This window comes from Chrysemys picta, chromosome 1 (genome assembly GCF_011386835.1).
Source record: "Chrysemys picta bellii isolate R12L10 chromosome 1, ASM1138683v2, whole genome shotgun sequence".
NCBI lineage: Eukaryota > Metazoa > Chordata > Testudines > Emydidae > Chrysemys > Chrysemys picta.
Window position 1 is genome coordinate 8,358,137 of NC_088791.1, and position 22,253 is coordinate 8,380,389.

At 47.7% G+C, this 22,253-nt stretch overlaps 1 protein-coding gene across 15 annotated transcripts in view; it reads right to left on the reverse strand.

Annotated features, from left to right (window-relative positions):
- LOC101937181 (collagen alpha-1(VII) chain-like) overlaps positions 1-22,253 on the reverse strand; it is a 216,523-nt gene that overhangs the window by 139,528 nt on the left and 54,742 nt on the right. For all 15 annotated transcript variants that reach the window (XM_065552743.1, XM_065552766.1, XM_065552759.1 and 12 more), the window contains exons 18-32: positions 21,556-21,702; positions 20,636-20,755; positions 14,280-14,426; positions 13,890-14,093; positions 12,618-12,757; positions 11,836-11,959; positions 9,805-9,948; positions 8,360-8,550; positions 7,369-7,500; positions 6,269-6,286; positions 3,659-3,685; positions 2,887-2,961; positions 2,352-2,432; positions 2,220-2,246; positions 1,100-1,144 (exon numbers count right to left, since the gene is read on the reverse strand). In XM_065552743.1, the coding sequence (XP_065408815.1) occupies positions 1,100-1,144; positions 2,220-2,246; positions 2,352-2,432; positions 2,887-2,961; positions 3,659-3,685; positions 6,269-6,286; positions 7,369-7,500; positions 8,360-8,550; positions 9,805-9,948; positions 11,836-11,959; positions 12,618-12,757; positions 13,890-14,093; positions 14,280-14,426; positions 20,636-20,755; positions 21,556-21,702 (1,622 nt within the window). The remainder of the gene's footprint in view (positions 1-1,099; positions 1,145-2,219; positions 2,247-2,351; positions 2,433-2,886; positions 2,962-3,658; positions 3,686-6,268; positions 6,287-7,368; positions 7,501-8,359; positions 8,551-9,804; positions 9,949-11,835; positions 11,960-12,617; positions 12,758-13,889; positions 14,094-14,279; positions 14,427-20,635; positions 20,756-21,555; positions 21,703-22,253) is intronic.

The following is a 22,253-nucleotide window of genomic DNA, read 5'->3' on the forward strand; positions in this document are numbered from 1 at the left end:
GTGAGGGATGGACTAGATCAGGGGTCGGCAAACTTTGGCACCCGGCTTCTCAGAGTAAAGCCACTGGCGGGCTGGGCCGGTTTGTTTATCTGGAGTGTCTGCAGGCACGGAGCCCCGCAGTTCCCACTGGCCACAGTTCGCTGTTCCCGGCCAATGGGAGCTGTGGGAAGCAGTGGCTAGCACATCCCTCGGCCCACGCCGCTTCTCGCAGCTCCCATTGGCCAGGAACAGCGAACCGCAGCCAATGGGAGCTGAGGGGCACCGTGCCTGTGGATGCTCCAGATAAACAAACCGTCCCGGCCTGCCAGCAGCTTTACCCTGACGGGCCAGGTGCCAAAGGTTGCCGACCCCTGGACTAGATAATACTTAGTCCTGCCATGAGTCGGGACTGGACAAAAAGACATTTCAAGGTCCCTTCTAGTCCTACGATTCTACGGTTGAGAGGTGATGCTCAAAAAAATGCAGACCGACCCATTAAGCAGAGTGCTAGATTCCTTGTGAAATTATTGAGCCGAGTGAGATTAATCAGGGATTTATATTAATGCCTGTGCAGTCCTCTCCCATTGCCCCTGGTAGGATTTAACCTTCACTAAAGACTCAGCTTGGACACACAGAGTCTAAAGCCTCTGTGGGATTTATCTGAATCAGTTTTACAAACCTGCCAGGAGGTCTGCATTGCCCTCCAATGCCCGCATACAATGCGCACCGGGAGCTGTGCGTGGGTACCAAGACAACTGACCTTCCCCAATGTTACACTGCGTCTGGTGCCGTTCATTTTATAGATTGTACCTCCTGGACAGCCGTGCTTCCCTTACCATTGACAGCAGCTCACTGTTGACATTATAGCTGCACACCATGGTCACTGGGAATTTCACAGCCTCAGCAGAGATGGTACTCGGACCTCCTGTTCCTAGTGTACAGGCCCCTAACCCTTGAGCTGGAGGAGAATCTCCATCAGCTGCCAGCCGTATAGGGCCAGTGACATGCACTTCAGAAGTTCTGATTCTATCCAGTAGAGGGCAGTGAGACATACACACCTTAATAGGAGGGCAGTGCATTACAATGGCTTTTTCTATTGAAACATGTAAAGTGAACTCACTCTGTCTCCTTTCGGCCCCGTTGGCCCTGGATATCCAGGAGGTCCCTGGAATTTAAAATAAATCATGCAGAGTTAAACAACAGAGAGAAACCGGCTCACAATCATTGCCAACCTGCAATTCCTTAGGTGAGGTGATCACTTATAAACCGAAGGCCGTCAGTTCCATTCTGTTGGATCCTAAACTATAAACCCATCTCCACTAGATGACAAATTTTTGTTGGCCCACTGAGTGATAACTTAAACAGGTTCCAATGGGTAGGGTTCCTTCCTTTGTGGTACCAACATCAATAGGAGTCACGTACCCACTAATTTAGTGTATTACATGTCTCCCTCTAGTGGCTGATGCACATAAGATAAGAGCTTGCTACTGCTACCAGCTACTGAAGTTACTCCTTTTGCTCAAGCAGTTGAAAGCCACGCTCTTAGCATTGTAGCTCACATGTTCAGTCCCCACTCATGACCTATGATGGGTGGTGGGTTATTGTATACACACTCTACAGGGACAACATGACCCCTCTGAATGGAGTCAGGTGGGTGTTCGTTTGCAATGGTGGTTTCTGTGACTGGGCCCCCTGTGATGCACTAGACTTACACAGCAGGGCTTGGGCTGGGGATCTGAACCCTTGAGCCAAAGGGAGAGCTCCAGTAGTTGGCTGTTATCCTCCCCGGAGTCAGCCACTAGCAGGAGACATTATCGCAAGCACTTAGCCAATGTGTTATCATAACCACTGAGTTCCAGCGAGTGTGAGTGGACGCTACATGTCAGTGCAGGTGAGGCTAAGTCACAGGTATTGCCCTCTGCACTGAGTGGTAGAAAGTCTGTGCAATGCTCCCTAGGGACAGAAAGATGGACACAGCCTCAGGCGCGATCCCGCTCAACCTGATGAGGCACTTGGCCGTATGCGTCTCACTGGCCTCGTTTCGGCTGCAGGGCAGGAGTCATTTGGCCCCGGCAGTCCCCAATAAATGCAAAATCGGGTTCCTTGGGGCTCCCCGACCGGCTCAGCACGACTGACTTGGCCGTTGCCCGTGCAACCGTCCACGCCCACACGGTGCAGGATCCAGCGAGGGTTATTTGGGTTTCTGAGTTTCTGAGACCTTGCTGGTTCGGAATACTTACGAGATCGCCTTGGATACCAGGGAGCCCCTGTAAATTGAGGGAGAGAAAAATAGATGTTCAAACACCGGAAAAGGGGTTTTCCTCCCTTTATTAATCCCAGCATTGACAGTGCTCATTAATCCAGATATTTACCATCAGCCCAGGGGAGCCAGGGGGGCCCACTCGCCCAGGTCGACCTGGCAGTCCGGGAATTCCATCTTTCCCAGGGAGCCCCTAAATACAAGGAAAGTAACAAGGTCAGAGACAGGGGCATAGCTTGGGTGGTGTTCCAAGCCTCCAATAACTCTGGTCAACACTTTTTTGGGCAGTGATGGGAGAGGATGTTCTAACAGCACTGGCTTCCCTTTCCCTAGAAAAACACATCAGTGTTTTATCAGCGGTTGGATGCCCTCTAGGGGAAAACCAGCCATAAACACATGGGATTTCCCAGCCCAGACAAGTTTTGTGAACTCGAAAATCATCTCTGAGAAACTAAAAATAAAGTGTCATGCCCATGCATGTCTCTCTCTCCTTCTCTCACACACACCTTCAGTCCTGTTTGATTTTCAAAGCCAGCAGGGAACAGGGAACATTAAATGCACCATGCGCTGGGGCAGCCTTTTGTAACTATTAATTACCTAGCCATGTGCTAATTAATCCAGTGCATCACTCCTGCTGCGAAACTCACCCTCTCTCCCTTCTCTCCCTTCACAGCAAAGCTGTATGGATCGTAACTGCCTCCAGTCTGCAAACCGGTGAAGCTCTTGAAAAGGAAAAAAATGGGAAAAAAATTCAGGACGTTATTACCCTCCAAAGAAACACAGATCAACCCACCCAAGAGAGCCCTGGGAGGGCAGTTTAGCCCACTACTCAGCCATTTACAACAATGCCTCTTAAGAGGTGGAGAGAGAGAGTTATTGGATCCCTTTAGAAATCCAATCCTCTGCACAGGGCCGGCTTTAGCAGGTGTGGGGCCCCACGCCGAGACACGAATTGTCTTGCACCCCCCCTGGGGCCCCACTCCACCCCCTCCCTACCCCATTGGATCCCTCCCCAAATCCCCACCCTGGCCCCACCTCTTCCCCAAGCACGCCACATTCCTCCTCCTCACCCCTCCCTCACAGGCTTGCGCTGATCAGCTGTATGGCAGCGCAAGCACTGGAGGGAGGGGGGAGAAGCAGGACATGACTTCCCCCCCCACTCCCCGCCGGCAGCCCCGGACGTTGCGGGGCCCCATTTCGGGGAATCAGCCAAATCGGCTTAAAGCCAGCCCTGCCTCTGCAGAAGGGTGAACTTCACTCCCCAGAGGCTACATTCAGACCCCAAGCCCGTTAGCCTCCTTTTTGAGGTTACGCTTTGCTTATATTTCCCCCTGTCCCAGAGGGTCTGTTCAAGGCCTCAAGCCATTGGGACAATGTATTTCCTGGTTCACGTGGAGGATCTTCTCTGATCGTACTCACCAATTCTCCAGGTGGGCCTCTCTCGCCCTGCACAACAAGGAAACAGAACTAGAGTCACGTGAGGAGGCGCTGCAGAACTGGGTGGGGAGAGCTTAAACTGGGGCAGGGAAGGGGTCTGCTCAGTTTCAGGGCCTGGGAACTACTCCATGGTTTACAGGCCTATGTCACAATCAGATCCTGTTCTCTTAATATGGACATATACCTATCTCATAGAACTAGAAGGGACCTTGAAAGGTCATCGAGTCGAGTCCAGTCCCCTACCTTCACAGCAGGACCAAGGACCATCCCTGACAGATTTCTGCCCCAGATCCCTAAATGGCCCCCTCAAGGATTGAACTCACAACCCTGGGTTTAGCAGGCCAATGCTCAAACCACTGAGCTATCCCTCCCCCCTCTCAGCTGCACAGGTGCAACAAGATGACGAGCTCTCTTGGTAGGGGCCCTCTCTTTGGTATGTATTTGTACAGCACCTAGCGCAGTGAGACTGCAGCCTCTAGGTTACATCACTGGCACTGAGAACAGAATTTGGCAGAGATGAAATAAAGAAGAGCCCCCTTCCCCCTCCCAGCCCAGAAGTGTTCTCTGCCCTGCTTTCTCTAGTCTGCTTTTAATTGACCCAAGCAATTGGGTTCTGATTGGATGGGTGGGACTGCTAAGGGCTGGATCCTGAAGATAGTGGCAAAACCTGGTGTGGGATCAGGGTGTCGGGTCGTGCTGGGATCCCCTTGTACAGATGGGATCTGAGGCCCAGAGAGACGACAGCCAGGTTTACCCTGCGGATGTGTCAGCTCTGATTGAGCTAGCATGTTAAAGCCAGCAATGAGACTAGGGGAGCACAGGCTACCCACCTGAGCCAATGGGTGTGTGAGCTGAGCTGCCACCCTTGCTATGCCTGCTCTAGGTACAGAGAGAAGCTGAGTTCAACCTAGTGACCCAGAGGGTCACTCATGTCCATAATTTCCGCCAGGCACTGACCACGTGAGTACAAGCCTGTTAAGATTTTGAGATAGCTCCGTGGTTTGAGCATTGGCCTGCTAGACGCAGGGTTGGGAGTTCTATCCTTGAGGGGGCCACTTAGGGATCTGGGCCAAAATCAGTACTTGGTCCTGGTAGTGAAGGCAGGGGGCTGGACTCAATGACCTTTCGGGGTCCCTTCCAGTTCTATGAGATAGGTATAGCTCCATATATTATTAACCCTTTCACTGCTGCTTTGGAGCCTGGCCTGCTCACACATTCTAGTGAGGGAGGAATCCAGGCTGATAGAGCAGTAAACGCTGTGATCCAGAACCACAGGGAGTGCTCATTTTAGACTGGAAATAAGGCGTAAATCTGTAACGGTGAGAGTAGCTAACCATTGGGTTGTGGTGGCTTCTCCATCACAGACCATTTTTAACTCAAGTCTGGATGCTTTTCCAACAGATATTCTCCTCCAGGAATTCTTTTGTTCTACAGGAGGTCAGACTAGATGATCACAGAACAAGGAACAATAGTCTCAAGTTGCAGTGGGGGAGGTTTAGGTTGGATATTAGGAAAAACTTTTTCACTAGGAGGGTGGTGAAGCACTGGAATGGGTTACCTAGGGAGGTGGTGGAATCACCTTCCTTAGAGGTTTTTAAGGTCAGGCTTGACAAAGCCCTGGCTGGGATGATTTAGTTGGGATTAGGTCCTGCTTTGAGCAGGGGGTTGGACTAGATGACCTCCTGAGGTCCCTTCCAACCCTGATATTCTATGATTGTATGATCACAATGATCCCTTCTGGCCTGGGAATCTAGCCCACGACGCTGTCCTTGTAGCACGCTAACTCAAATCCATCGGCGCACACTGGGATGCATTGCTCCCAGCTGCAGTGTAGACATAGCCTTCGTGACTTGCCCCAGGTCACAAAGGGAGTCTGTGGCATAGCTGGGAATTAAACCTGTGTCTCCAAGACTCTAGCCACTGAACTACCCTTCCTCTATATGGAACAACAGCTTCATAGCTTGGAACTATTTGACCGTATTGTTTTCCCCTGCTGTTAATCCAAGAAGCACATTTCTAATCCCATAGGGTTCACCCCTATCAGCTAACATACAACTTGTCCTATTTACAGCAGGGTTTTAAAATGCATTGGCTATCCCATTTTTTAAAAACATCTTTTATCTTCATCTAGACAAGGCCAAAGAGTATGTGCTTGTAGCAATGGATTGGTCACAGTGTCCAGCAGAGAGTAGGAGTGTTTGGATCCAGGATTTACAGTCCCTAATTTGACCTCAGATGGAGGTGAGCTCCCAACCCAACCCTCGTAATCCAAACACACCTCTCCTGTTCTGAGTTACCCAGATTAATGCCCAGATATTTGGTATGTCAGCCTGTTGCAAGGTGACTCAAGGGGTTCAGGCCTCGAACACTGAGCCCTGCCCTTCGGTTACTATTTTGACTTGGAGAGATCTCTCATCCAGAGCCCAATGTAGGCAACAGTCTCCTCCTGGCTGTTTCATGGCTCTAGCCAGAGGCCTATCTACAGTCTCTGTCTTGGGTATTTCTCTGGTCCCGTCCAGCGTAACACGTAAATGCCAAGGCTTGTGTGTTCCCGTTGAAGAGTGAAATCGCTCAGCTGGCTAGAATATTTACCTTCTCTCCTTTAAGAGCCTGTAACAGAATAAGAATAGAAGCTGTGATGGCAACAGATTAAACAGGAAGAAAAATAATTGCACTTCCTCCCCCCGCCTCTTATTTAGGGTGACCAGACAGCAAGTGTGAAAAATCAGGACAGGGAGTGGGGGGTAATAGGAGCCTATATAAGAAAAAGCCCCCCAAATCGGGACTGTCCCTATAAAATCAGGACATCTGGTCACCCTACTCTTATTGCAAAACTGGCAAGAAATGGCTTCCCATCCCATCCAGTAGGTTAGCATGGTCAACTGTTACAGTTGCTCCTCCTCTCTCCCGGCCTTTATGTTGGGTCAGAGGTTGGCTACAAGTGCTTCCCAATGCAGGCAAGAACCTACTGATGCTTTATTTTTAACAGAGAGAAAGGCATTGGCTCATAGGAAACTATTAAATAAATGCAACAGACCATCTCCTGCTTGGCATTCAAATCCTCCTAAAATCTCACAGCATATTTTTAACAGGGAAGGTCATTAACCATTGGAACAACTTGCCTGAGGACATGGTGGATTCTTTGTCACTTGCAGTCTTTAAACCAAGACTGGAAGTCTTTCTAAATTAGATGCTATAGCTCAAACAGAAGTTATGGGCTTGATGCAGAAGTTACTGGGTGAGGTTCCCTGGCCTGTGTTATGCAGGAGAGCAGACTAGATGGTCATAATGGTCCCTTTTGGCCTTAAAATCTATGAATTCACCTGCAATGCCCATGAGAAACAAGTTGATAATAATGATGAGAGGTCACAGGTTGCTCCACATGCAACGAGATGCTGCGTGTTTGTGGAGTGCACAAATGACAGATTTGAGCATGAGATCTCCATATGTGGACGACTGGTGACCTAAGCCACGGCTTGTGCCCATGTCTCCAGAGGTAACGAGCCTTGATTGGCCACTGCTCCTATTTCATGCTGATGTCATTCCATTCAAGACAGCGCAGTTACACCGGCATAAAACTGGAGCAAGGTGGTAGGGGATCAACCCCAAACTAATGAGTGTGCTCACTGCACGTGTCTCCTGCAATATACTCCCCCAAGCACACCCTACTGAGCTTCTATCGCTCTTCTTACCTTTGAGCACCTGGGATTGCATGGCCCCTCTGGTCTTTGGATTTCTGCATCAACAGAAGCTGGATCATGGACTGATGAGTTGTTCTCCAGGCCACCAACCTGCTGCAGTTTGCTCATATCCTGTCTAGCAACCTACAACATGCAGTTTGAGTTAGATCTTTGTCTTATCAAAGAGGATTATGGGTGTCTAAGGACCCGGTTGGTTACAAACTACTGATAGCACATTGCCAGGGGCAGATTGAGCAGACAACTGTTACCGGGAGACGACTGTGCATTGGCAATTCACTCAAGTGTTTTTTCACCCTGTAATGAATTTGCCACTGACTTAACGGATAACCAGGAAAAGGCCAGATTCTGATTTCATCTGTGCCTGTTTTACATTGCTGTCTTGGATGGTATGACTGCCAGCTGACAGCAGAGGATGATAAATGAGATCAGAATGAGGCCCAAAGACTCGTTTATAATACTGAGGCCTGGTCCCCACTTAGTCCGGACTTCGGACTAAGGTACGCAAATTCAGCTACGTTAATAACGTAGCTGAATTCGAAGTACCTTAGTCCGAACTTACCGCGGTCCAGACGCGGCCGGAAGTCTCCCCCCGTCGACGCCGCGTACTCCTCTCGGCGAGCTGGAGTACCGGCGCCGACTGTGAGCACTTCCGGGATCGATCCGGGATCGATTTATCGCGTCTTAACCAGACGCGATAAATCGATCCCAGAACATCGATGGCGTGCCGCCGGACCAGCCGGTAAGTGAAGACTAGGCCTTAGTCTTGCCATAAGCGTGGGGGACTGGACTAGATGACCTCTCGAAGTCCCTGCCAGTCCTATGATTCTTAACTTTTTAGGTTTGCTTTGAACCAGAACGCAGGGTAGGAGCACGATCACAGGCTGCCAGAAATGACCTCTGGGAAGTGAGCTGAGTTCTCTCCAAAGCTCTCTGTGGGAAAAAGAGCATAGACATGGAAAGGGTGTAGGAGAAAGCAGCTCACCTCCCCGGGCTGCGGTTGGGCTCCCGAATGCGGCGAGTCAGAGCAAATGGTTTCTATCACCTCCTGGATGATGTGGGGGAAGTCCTCAAAGGTGCTGATGTAGAAAACATTCTGCAGGTTGCGGTGTAACAAGATGCTGTTCAGTTCTTGGGGGTCAGCTCTGGAGACCCCCACGGCGATGACACGGATTCCTGAAACGAACGGCTCCCTCATTAGACAGACATACGGGCAGAGATCTTCCAAACCGGCTAGGGGGGTTCACCCCACAGTGCCCATTGACGCTGATTAATGGGAATTGTGGGGTTAAATCCACCCATCAGCTTGGAAATTCTCAACCGCAGAGTAAAGCCGGGCTCAACTCCCGGCCACAGTTTGTCTTGATTCACTAGAAATTGCTCACACTGGGGTGGGGAGTCAACTCTTAACCCCTAAGGCATCTGTTTCCTCTTTGTCACTTGGGGGAGTTGGGGGCATGGGGTTTGCTCTGACAAAGGCATTCCCAGCTCATAGTCTCCACCTGTGGGCTTCTCCATTGAGACTGCCGGCAAGGGCACAGGACAGTTACACGAACTCTTGTCGTTTAGAGATTGGACAGAGACTCCAAACTAGTTCAACACAGTGTTCAGAGGGGAGTGACAAGCCCATCAGGCGGTGCTGTTCTCAGCCCACCCCGCGGAAAGTCCATTACAGACCTCAGCAGAAGAGCAGGGAAACCCTCATTGGATTATCTCGAATGGGTCGTCAGACCAGACTCCCCTCCCGCTCCAGAGCTGGTCTCCGGGCAGTACCGAGATACATTCATGGGGCAGTGCATGGGAGAAGCTGGCACTGCCATTGCCTGGGACAAAATGTGGACATCAGTTTCCCGTACAGTTGTCAACTTTGTAATATTTAAAACTGGACACTCCAGCAGGCGTGCCAGAACCTCCTCCACCCCACCTCTTCCCCAAGGCCCTGCATCTGCCCTGCCCCTTCCTCCTGAGACCCCCACCCCTGTTCGCTCCTCTTTCCTCCTCCCCCGTCGCTCACTGCTCTTCCCCACCTCTGCGCGGAGCCAGGGCTGGGTGCTGCAGCCGCCCAACGCAGTAGATTTGACCGGACACCATCAGGACCCCTTTTCAACCAGACGTTCTGGTTGAAAACCAGGCACCTGGCCACCCTAGTCTCCAGAGCTGTCAGCCATCAGAGCATTAAATCCAGTGCAGGTCAGAGTCTTCATCTAAAAACATTAGGCCAAGCTCATCCCGGGTGTATTGGGCTCAGTATGTCTGGCCAGGGGCACACCCACACTTTTAGTGAAGGAAGGAGAGATAAGAGCCCAGGAAGCCAACAATAAACTATATTAGGACCCAATCCAGCACAACTGAAACTCACGGGAGTTTTATCATCTACTTTGCTGGGAGTAGGATTGGGGCCTTCAAGAAAACACACCCAAAGATCCCTACCTAATGCATGCACCACTCTGGCTGGTGGCAACACGTCGTCCTGGGACTGTCCATCAGTCACTAGCACCAGCGTGCGAGGCACAGTTGGTCTCATCCCTTTGGAGGACTGAAATAACTCCTTTAGCGCATAGCCTAAGCCACGACCTGGGGGAAAGCAGAAAGCTACTCAGCCTAGAACATAAGAACGGCCATACTGGGTCAGACCAAAGGTCCATCTAACTCAGTCTCCTGTTTCCGACCATGGCCAATACCAGGTGCCCCAGAGGGAATGAACAGAACAGGTAATCATCAAGTGATCTATCCCCTGTTGCCCATTCCCAACTTCTGGCAAACAGGCAAGGGACACCATCACTGACCATCCTGGCTAATAGCCATTGATGGACCTATCCTCCATGAACTTATCTAGTTTTTTCAACACTGTTATAGTCTTGGCCTTCACAACATCCTCTGCCAAAGAGTTCCACAGGTTGACTATGCGTCGTGTAACGCAATACTTCCTTTTACTTATTTTAAACTTGCAGCCTATTAATTTCATTCGGTGACCCCTAGTTCGTGTGTTATGAGAAGAAGTAAATAACACTTCCTTATTTACTTTCTCCACACCAGTCACGCCTGGATCCCGCGATGCCTGGTGTCTGAATAGTACTGCTGTGGGTCTGAGTCCGTCTGATCCAGTTTGCAGGTGGAAAAAAGGACATGTTAGAAAATGTACAGGCTGGCCACATTAAGAGACACTCATCGGTGCCAGAGCCACTTTAGGAACATAGGAGTCAAGACTGGAAGAGACTTCCTAGGCCATTGAGTCCAGGTAACCCTGTCACATACGCCCATTCATAAATTTATCAGGTGCCCTTTTAAAACTAGGTAGGTTGTTTGCCCCTGGCTACTCTTATAAAGAGGCTGCTCCAGAACCTCCCCTGGTCTGGTGGCGTGAAACCTTCCTCTAATTTCTATCCTAGTTAACTTGCTCCTCCAAGACAGGGGCAGCTATTTAGGTGGACCAGCTTAGAAAGGGTAAAATGAGGGCTAACTTCTCCCATTTTAAAGCTCCTGTGTGTGTATTTCGGAGTCCTTGCAATAGGAACCCAGGTAAAACCTAATTATGTTGTCTGACCGGACTAGCTAAATGGCTACCCCTTCTCCAGCATGCCTGTAGTTACAGACAGTGCATCTTCAGACGACTGAAGGTTTGGGGGATTTCTTTTATAAAACATGAAATATTTTGGGTCAGTTGCTCCTTTTCTAGCCTTGATGCTCCCAATAGAGGCAAGGGATGTGTAGATAATTTTATCCCCAACAGGAGGGGTTTCCCAAAACACACTGAATTGGCCTCTCTCTCTTTCCCTTGAAGTCAATGGTAAAAACCCCCTTGACTTCAGTGGGAGCAGAGCGAGGTCAGCGCAAAGATCTTATGAAAGTCCGACCTAATGTGCACACATATGTAATGTTATTGAGAGTTATAGATGTGCATTCAAAGGACACAGACCCTGAGATCTAAATAAATCCCAAGGAAATAGAATCTAGCACTGAACCATAAAACTCAACCCTGCAAATTCTTGCATGTAAGACTAGTAGGATTAGAGTTAGAATCAAGGCTATGTCTTAGAGTTAAAAGCACTCTTAAAAATATTCCCAGTAGGTAGGTAACCTTGCGGTTAGGGCTCCATGTTAGGTACAAAAATTAAATTAAGGAGGATGAGGGGATATAAAATTATAAAGAGAAGGTCAGACGAAAAACTAGGACGCTGATGGAAGAACCAGAATAGACGGCCAGGCTATTATTAAAAATGGGTCCAAACCAAAACTCTAGACCATCCCAATCCACATTTTAAAGACGTTTAGATCTTAACTTCACAAGCAACCAACCAGCCTCTATAACAGACTGATTCAAAACGCTAAACCAAACCCACACCACCTGACTGCTGGGGACGTTGAGAGCCAAATCCAGATCAAGACTTGGTGACTTGGGCCCATATTTCTAGCTGTAAAGTATACGTCCTGCAAACACTAACAGGCATACACGGTACGCACCTGTCTTTGTATTGCCTCCAGTGTACTGCAGCTCCTTGAGGGCTTTGAGAACTCCATTCCGATCCTTGTGCTGGTTAAAGTGGAATTCAGTCCTGGGCTCTTCGCTGAACTGAGCTACAGCAACCTGCCAAAGAGCACGTGAGGCCGATAAAGGTGGCAGGAGGGAGCGAGGGAGCATGGGTCATGGATATAAGAACACGAGTAAAAGGCATAGATCATGGGAGGGGGGTGCTATTAATGGTCTGCAGTCAATGAGAACATGGAACTCCACCTTTCTTAGTCAAATGAAAGAAAGTAACATGGAGCCTTAGCCTAAAGGTCCAATTCAGATATCACATGTGCAAAGTGGATCATTACAAGCAAAGGACCTATACCAAAGCCTATGGAAGCCAGTAGGAGTCTTTCCGTTGACTTCACTGGGCGCTGGATTAGGCCCAAAGTGAGCACATTGAAATACAAGGTTTCAATAGCGCTGAGATCTTCGTTGTTCGTGAGGGTTGGGCTTGGGGAAACTCCTAGAAAATGGCATAAAACAGGGAATGTCCAGCTGGGGACCAAGAGGAAGGCTGGTCCAATGGTTAGGATGCTAGTCTCAGGCTTAGGAGAGGTGGGTTCAATTACCTTCTCCGCCACAGACTTCCTGTGTGACCTCAGGCAAGCCATTTAGCCTCTCTAAGCTTCACAGTGGAGAGACTGCATTCCCTTAACTCACAGGGGTGTTGTGAGAATGAAGAAAGGTACCTACAATAGATAGATAGATAGATAGAATAATGGTCTCTTGCCTGTGTTCCCTCAGGCCCAATTCTGGGGAAATAGGAGACGATCCGGAAGAGGAAGTCCTTCACTTTATTGAAATTGCTCTGGCCAATGCTTGAAGACTCGTCCACCAGGAACGCGATGTCCGCTTTGAACTTGCCACAGACTGCGAAGCGAAGGTAGAATGTTTGTAAATCACGGACAGGGTGGCCATGGGTCTCCAATCTGTCTCATATTGGACAGGATTTGTCATAAAAGTCTGGACTATTCTTCTTTATGGGAGAACAGTCCAAGATACAATCAAGCCTTGCGGTTTCAAGGGTGTGTTGAGTGAAGACGATACAATACATTCACCCCCATGGGATGCTGCTGCACACCTCAATTCTCTTACATGCATTTTATGCCTCCTCTTTATGTATTAGACATTGGCCACCATCACAGACAGGACGTCAGACACAATGGTTCATCAATCTGTTTCAGAGCAGAGGTCTCAGTATTATTACGATTATAACAGGTGTGATTATCTAACATCTCTGGGTTCTTTCACCTGCTGACAGAGAGGAAAGTGCTCCACCTACTGGATTGCACTGCTTACGCCTCAGCTGGAGTACTGTGTCCAGTTCTGGGTGCCACATTTCAGGAAAGATGTGGACAAACTGGAGAAAGTCCAGAGAAGAGCAACAAAAATGATCAAAGGTCTAGAAAACATGACCTATGAGGGAAGATTGAAAAAATTGGGTTTGTTTAGTCTGGAGAAGAGAAGACTGGGGGGCGGGGGGGCATGATAACAGTTTTAAAGTACATAAAAGGTTGTAACAAGGAGGAGGGAGAAGAATTGTTTTTCTTAATCTCCAAGGATGGGACAAGAAGCAATGGGCTTAAATTGTAGCAAGGGTGGTTTAGGTTCGATATTAGGGAAAATTTCCTAACTGTCAGGGTGGTTAAGCACTGGAATAAATTGCCCAGGGAGGTTGTGGAATCTCCATCATTAGAGGTTTTTAAGAGCAGGTTGGACAAACACCTGTCAGGGCTGTTCTAGATAAAACTTAGTCCTGCCATGAGTTCAGGGGACTGGACTAGAAGACCTCTCAAGGCCCTTGGCAGTCCTACAATTCTATCATTCTATGATTGCCAACATGCCTCCTGCGCACCTGTTTTTGGTCTGCAGTTTTCCCTCCAAGTATTCACCCAGCCCAGTTTTAGCTCGTGAGATCAGAGGAGACCACAGCATCCAAGAGGTACGCTGGTTGTAACGCACCAATTCATCAGCACTGAATCCCGTGTGGATTCACACTCACTTGGCCCAGAGAGGGTGGTCCATGGTGGCGACGCTTTAGTTGTCACAACTGTGGTTGCTGGGGTCATTCGTAATGTCATGGTGGTGGCTGATGGAAGAGGAGTGGCCCTTGCATGGCTAGAGCCCACGGACCGGGGCCTCGTAGTGGCAGGCGGTAAAGAAGTAATGGTAGGAGCAGGAGTGGAAGGATTCCCTCGAGATGCCACTGTAAAAAGCAAACAAAAGAGGGGAACTGCATCCATTGCGTAACTAGGTCATAGTAAGAACACCACTAGCCCCGAAAGGCATCGGGATTGCATGGGAACACGCCATGCCAAGCACCATCTCATGAGCTAGTAGTGACAGCAAAGACACCAGTAGGAATTGCAACACAAGACTCCGTTTCTCATACCAGTCTGCTCAGTAAGCACCGCCTCTGGCCCCTCCGTCTGTCCGAAGAGTGGCCTTATTGAAAATGAGTATATCCCTCTTGGCTTCAGGTCTGTAACTCGATACGATCTAGAAGCTGCTCCCAACAGTTCAGTGGAAAGGTCAGACTCTGGAAAAAAGAAAGGAAAGAGGGTACGTCACTCGTAGACTTTAAGGGCAGAAGGGACCATCATGATCATCTAGTCTGACCTCCTGCACATCACAGGCTACAGAACTCACTCCTGTAGTAGGCCCATAAACTCTGACTGACTTACTGAAGTCCTCATTTGTGATTTACTGACTTAACGTTACAGAGAATCCAGCATTTGCTCTAGTTCAAACCAGCAAGTGATCCGTGCCCCACGCTGCAGTGTAAGGAGAAACCACCCAGAGTCTCTGTCAATCTGACCGGGGGTGGGGGGAAAGTCTTTCCTGACCCCAATATGGCAGTCAGTTAGACCCTGAACATGTGAGCAAGACTCACCAACCAGACACCTGGGTAAGAATTCTCTGTAGTATCTCAGAGCCCTCCCCATCTAGTGTCCCATCTCCAGCCATTGGAGATATTTGCTAATAGCAGTCACAGATGGGCAACATGCCATTGTATGCAATCTCATCACACCATCCCCACCATAAATTTACCAAGCTCAGTCTTAAAACAAGTTAGGTTTTTTGTCCCTACTGCTCCCCATGAAGGACTGTTCCAGAACTTCACTCCTCTGATGGTTAGAAACCTTCAGGGCTGGCTTTAGGCCAATTCCCCCGAATCAGGCCCCGCGCCTAAGAGGGCCCCACGCCCTAAGGAAGAACGCCTAACTTTTTAATTTTTACTCACCTGGCGGCGGTCCGGTTCTTCAGCAGCATTTTGGCGGCGGGTCCTTCACTCGCTCCGGGTCTTTGACGGCATTTAGGCAGCGGGTCCTTCAATGCCGCGGACGACCCAAAGCAAGTAGGACCCGCTGCCAAAGTGCCGCCGAAGACCAGGACCACCACCGAATCGGGCCCCCCCAGTTCCTAAAGCCAGCCCTGGAAACCTTGGTCTAATTTCAAGCCTAAATCTATTGATGTTAATATAGAGACAAAGAAACTCATCATAACCACAGACAGACCCTGTGTGGAGCACCCTACATTGTAATTATAGCCACAAAGTTTGGCAAACAGGGGAGTTTTAGAGGCAGTTAGGAAAGTGCGTGTCAGAAGTGTTAGTTCAAGGTACAGTTCTATGTTCAATACCATCATGGCCAGAGATGGAACCATGTCTGTGACCTGCAACGGATGTGCTATTTTTCTTTCCAGCCTGAAGAAACTTCCTTTGTACAAAGTGCAAGTTGGTGGCCGTGCTGGAAGAAAAGCTTAGTGGTTTGGAAGGAGGAGTACTGACACTGTGAAGTGTGGGAGAGGCTAAGGAGTACTTGGATAACCAGGTTCAGAAAGCATCAGCACACCAGACTCAAGAAAGAAAGGAACTGCCGACCAACAAACCAAAGACAGTGGAAACCAGAGAGGAGGATTATAACCACCAGAGGTAAAATGACCAAGTGGCATTCTACACCCCTGGAGGCAGATAAGGATACACAGACTGTGATCACCAGAGAGAAGAGCACCAGGGGGAATCCCACACTGCCAGAAGTATCCAATCATTATTAGGTTCTCTGCATGGAAACTGCAGACAAGGTCTCTGAAGCTCCAGCTGGCCGAATGGAATGGAGAGGTTTATAGGACATACCTGAGGGTGTCTGCTCAGCCCAGCCTACAGTACTACGAAACGTGCCAAAGAGATCTCCAACCATCCAAAGAAGACAGAGGATCCTTGCCAGGGATTCTATGCTAAGAAGAATGGAAGGAAAGCACAATCTTGCAAGGCGCAGGAGCAGAGCAGGGTGGAGCTCTATCTTCCCAGGACCAAGACAAGAGATGTGACTGAAAGATTGAATAGGCTTCTGAAATAGGTGGGCATGGTGCACATCAACACTAACGACACCACTTTGTGTGATACCTCCCAGATTATTAACGATTCCAGAAAATTCAGAAGGGAACTGAAGGAGAGAAATGTCCAAGTGATCATCTTGGGGATCCTTCCTGTCCCGTGAAGTCAGAAGACAGAAGATTTTGGAAGAGAACCACTGGCCAGGTACATGGTGTAACATAGAAGCTTTTGGTTTTGTGGAACACTGGGCCACCTTTTATGGAGAGAAAAGGCTATGTAGTTTGGATGGCCTCCATCACAGTAGAAGGAGAACCAATCTTCTAGGGGACAGACTGGCTAGATTAAGTCAGGAAAACATTAAATTGACAACAAAGGGAGAGGGTGAAAAGGGGGAACAAATGAGCATTAATTTAGCGCAAAATCAAGATGTCAAGAACAAAATGAATTGTGGCACCAAAGGATGCGAAGAGAAGACATTATTTAATTGTTTATTCACTAATGCTAGGAGCCTGGGTAATAAGCAAGAGGAATTTGATTTGCTCATTTATGAGCAAAAATTTGACCTAGTTGGTATCACCGAAAGAAGTGAGAAGATTCATATGATTGGAATGTTAAAATCATAGAACCATCATAGAACTGGAAGGGACCTCGAGAGGTCATCTAGTCCAGTCCCCTGCATTCATGGCAGGACTAAGTATTATCTAGATCATCCCTAACAGGTGTTTGTCTAACCTGCTCTTAAAAATCTTCAGTGATGGAGATTCCACAATCTCCCAAGGCAATTTACTCCAGTGCTTAACCACCCTGACAGTTAGGAAGGTTCTCCCTACTCCTTGTAACAACATTTTATGTACTCGAAAACCATTATAATGTCCCCCCTCAGTCTTCTCTCTTCCACATGCTTCCCAGAACTGGACACAATACTCCAGTTGTGGCCTAATCAGCGTGAAGTAGAGTGGAAGAATCACTTCTTGTGTCTTGCTTACAACACTCCTGCTAATACATCCTAGAATGATGTTCCCTTTTTTTGCAACAGTGTTACACAGTTGACTCATATTTAGCTTCTGATCCACTCTGACCCCCAGATCCCTTTCCACAGGACTCTCTCCTAGGCAGTCATTTCCCCTTTTGTATGTGTGCAACTGATTGTTCCTTCCTAAGTGGAGAACTTTGCATTTGTCCTCATTGAATTTCATCCTATTTATTTCAGACTATTTCTCCAGTTTGTCCAGGTCATTCTGAATTTTAATCCTATCCTCCAAAGCACTTGAAATGCCTCCCAGCTTGATATCATCCGCAAACTTTATAAGTGTACTCTGTATGCTATTATCTAAATCATTGATGAATATATTGAACAGAACCGGACCCTATGGGACCCCACTTGATATGCCCTTCCAGCTTAACTGTGAACCACTGATAACTATTCTCTGGGAATGGCTTTCCAACCAGTTTTGCACCCATCTTATAGTAGCTCCACCTAGGATGCATTTCCCTATTTTTTTTTTAAAGAGAAGGTCATGCGAGACAGTATCAAAAGTTTACTAAAGTCAAGATGTACCACGTCTACCACTTCCCCCCTGTCCACAAGGCTTGTTACCCTGTCAAAGAAAGCTATCGGGTTGGTTTGACACAATTTGTTCTTGACAAATCTATGCTGACTGTTACTTATCACCACATTATCTTCCACATGTTTGCAAATTGATTGCTTAATTATTTGTTCCATTATCTTTCCAGGTACAATGGTTATAATCTATTTAAGAAGGCTCGAGAGGGCAAAAAGGGAGGAGGAGTAGCATGCTATCAAAAATGGCATTATCTGTTTCTGAGACACAGAAAACTTGGAAGCAAATGATCTTCAATGCTCATGGATCACTGTCCTAACAGATAAAAAGTAAGACGGGATACTTGTTGGTGTCTAGAGAACAGGATGTCAAGCTCCATAAGCACCTATCTATAACATGCAGGGAAAAGAATCGCATTATCATGGAGGCGAAACAAGATCCAGGGACTGGAAATAAGGAGCATTTTTTCTAACAGTGAGGGCACTGTTGGAACAATTTACCAAGGGCTGGGTGTGTTCTCCATCACAGGAAATTGTTTAATCATGATTGGAATGGGGGGGGGGTCCCTCAAAGATCTGCTCTAGTTGAAACTCAGCTACTGGACTTGAAGCAAGGATTAATTCAGGAAAACCAATGGAGGTCAGATTCGAGAATCCCAATGATCCTTAATGTATGGATCTCAAGTTTGGGGTTATTCAGGTCTGGAAGGGGAGAGGGTGTGTTCAGGCCCATCTCTAATTGGAACATGATGCCTCACGGGCAAAGGCTGAAGTTGAACTTCCTTAACAACTGCCTTGTTTTATTAATGGGGAGGCCGACACAGTCTTTTCAAATCCTGTAATTTCCATATTCTTGGAGTATAGAGTGGCTGCGTCACAGATAGCTGTGTATAGAGCTTGGAGGTGGATTTGAAGCAGATCAGTGCAAGGAGGGATGAATAGTTCCCTTATCTTCAGGAACTACTGGGTGAAATTCTATGACCCATGTTATGCAGGAGGTCAGACTAGATTATCACAATAGTTCCTTCTGGCCTCAAACTCTATGAATCCTTGACCTAGGCAGTAGAGTTAGAAGAAAGATTTGCTGGTTAAATATGGAGTGCAGCATTGCTGATCTTCAATGCAGGTAATGTCCTCTCTAAGTTTCCCCTCCTTTACTGTAATGCACATGCAGGAGGAGAGACACAGTGGAACCAGTTTCAGATTGGTAACACAGTCCATCTTAAGGGTTTATTTTGATTACTCTTCCCAGGGGTGGGGAAATAGATGGAAGTCTAAGGCCAGAATATTGCAGCATTTGGATGACAACTTGCTAGGATCAGACCACAGTGACTCTTCTGTAAAGGGAAATCATGCCTTTCAAACCTAGTAGAGTCCTTAGAGCGCTAGTTTTCAACTGTGGTCCGTGGACCCCTGGGAGTCCACAGACTATGTCTAAGGGGTCCACAGAAGGTTGTTGTTATCATAGAACAGTGGTTTTCAACCTGTGGTCCGCAGACCCCTGAGGATCCGCAGACTATATCTAAGATTTCCAAAGGGGTCCACACCTCCCTTCAACATTTTTTAGGGGTCCACAAATGAAAAAAGATTGAAAGCCACTGCCTTCGAGAAAACTAATGAAAGAAGGCAAAACTGAAAGAGGTGCTGAGCACCTAAATTCCCTCTAAGATGCGCAATTCGTCTCTCTCACTCCCCCACACACACAGAGTGTGTGTGTCTCTGTCTCACTCACACACTCTGTCTTTCACACTCACCTCCCAATACATACTTGTACTATTGTTGTTGTCACTTCTCAATACTTCTTTCAAAGTGTGTTATTTCAGTTTTTTGACTGGTCTGTGCATTTCATAATTTTTATTTCTCTCTTATGCTCAAATTTAATTCTTTGGGTAGTGAGTTCTAAAATGCCTAATCTGTCCTGGCTGGAGTAATTATCCCTATGGTAACTTTTTAAAAATATATATTGTATCTAGGTTTTTGGTTTTGGTGCACATCCCCACATTACCTCAATATGGTGCACATAAAATTCATTCTGCACATGGATGGAAAAAACTAGAGGGAACACTGCTTGAGCACTGATGGGAGTGGGAGACGTGGGTACTCAGAAACTCTCATCTCCAGAGCACCTTCCACACAAGGATCTCAATGCACTGTACAAATTTTAGACCAGTTAAGTCTCCCAACACCCTTGTAGGGTAGGCATCATCACTCCCAGTATTTATTAGGAAACTGAGGCCCAAAGATGACTCATCCAAGGTCACACAGGAAGAGTGGCATTGTGGGGAGAGTCCAGAGTCCCAGTCCTCTGCACTCACTACCAGACAAGATTCTTATTTCTCGGAGGGAAATGAATGAGGTAAGAGGGAAAGAGCTTAGCAGGATTCAAAAGAAGGATCAGGCATTTATATGGATAATGAGAACATCCACAGTGGCATTAAATTGGATTAGAAAAAGATCAGGGATATAAATCTCGATGCTTCAGTGCATAATCCAGCCACTCATTGTCTGGGTTAGGAAGACACTTCCTCTGTCGATGGTTTAATCCATGATGGGGTTCCATGCACCTTCCTCTGGAGCACCCTTGCCACTGTCAGAGACAGGACACTGGATTAAATGGACCTTAGGGCGGATCTGGTCTGGCAATTCCTATGTTGTCGTGAACTAATAACTGGCCGAGCAAGGGGAACCAAAGAATAGTGAAGATGTGATATTGTGGCAATATGGCCCTTCCCAAGATCTTTCTAAGGAGACACACTCTACAACTCTCCCCACCTCACATTTCTCTTCTTCTTTCCTTACATTAGCTCTCCTTACCCACAGCCATTCATCAATGACACCGAAGAGCCGTTACCTGATGCCAGGCGCCATGTTAATAAATATGCCGATGCCCCCGGAACACCCGTCCAGCTCAACAAAACGCTGCTTTCCGTGCTCTCCTGAACTGCAAACTGAGTCACTTTGGGCAAACCCACTATTTAAAAAGAAAGAGAAAGGAAACAATGATCGTTTGCTGCTGTGTAAACGCTTAAATCGATGGCATGAGACAAAAAAGCTCGAGAGGGAGAATCTACTGAATTTCACCGGGCCAGAAGGAAACACACACACACCCTATACAAGGGTGGAATCCTGGGCCCATTGAAATCAATGGCAAAAATTCCAGATCGTCATTACGGAAATGAAACAGATGGCTGGCCTGTTGAGTTTGGTATCGTGTCTCTGGCATGGCCTTCAGAGGAAGATCCAAAATATCCAGACTGCACCTGGCCAATTGTGCCAGGCCACACGTGGGTGGGAAATTCCTGCCAGCTGGTTATCAGCTCCAGGATCCTACCCACGGGCCAGTTGCGATACTGACGTTCAGCCTGCCTCACTAGCAGTGTATGTAGGAACAGAGCGTGGGAATGATTCCAACAGCATGGTACTCCATAAGTCCGAGTAAGCATCTTGGGCCAGATTCTTAGCTCGTGGAGATCGATGTAGCTGTACCAAAACCAATGGCGCTATGCTGATTTACTGTAGATATGATCCCTACGCTTTAGGTTGTAGATACTTTAGATTCATCTGTAGCATATGATCCTTACCATTTAGGTTGTAGATACTTTAGATTCAGCGCTAGATAATATCCCTACGCTTTAGGTTGTTTCTCCGAATTGATCCCAAACTCTTGATACTTTGAGATGAGCACAGAAATGTCAGCCTGAACAGATCTACTTCCCAGTTGCAGTGGTGACATTATATAGTGGTGTCTGCCCATGTCTCCTAGGTACTCACGTGTTTTGGCAGTCAGAAGCACTGGGCTTCCCTCCCGTTCCCGGATCATTGAAGACACACGGATGGTGTACGTAGTGCTCTCCTGCAGCTTAGTAATTGTGAAAAATATGATCTCTGCTGGAACGATCTGTGAGGTTTCCAAGCCACCTAATTAATAACAACAATAAAAAAACAGAAGAGTTTGTGATAATGACAGGAGAAAGTCATAATGCTTCCTGTAGCGAGCATGATCTTTACAGTCCTTTTCATCCATAGATCTCAAAACACTTGGTAAAGGAGAAGGAGTGTTATTATCCTCAGTTTACAGCTGGAGAAGCTGAGGCAGAGGGAACTTAAGTGATTTGCACAAGGTCACATAATGCATCAGTGGGACAGCTGGGAACAGAATCTGGACTCACGGCTCCCAGTGCAATGCTCTATCTATTGGACCACCCAGCCAAAGAATAAGGACAGAGCTGGTCCAAGTCAAGGGGCAATGCGGGAGTTCTCTTGTTAGCAGACAGGGGGCAGCTGCGCTTTTCCCATACCCCCTTAGTTTGCCCCTCCTTACCAATATGTGGGTGTACTAGCTGGTAAAGAGAGAAACCCATCAATAACCCAGCCTTAAGGCTCTTTCTGTTTAATGTGGAGGTTGAGTTATTTTCAACGCTGCGCAAAATTGTCAAGAGTTGGGAGGCTCCTAAGAAATCAGAAAGTTG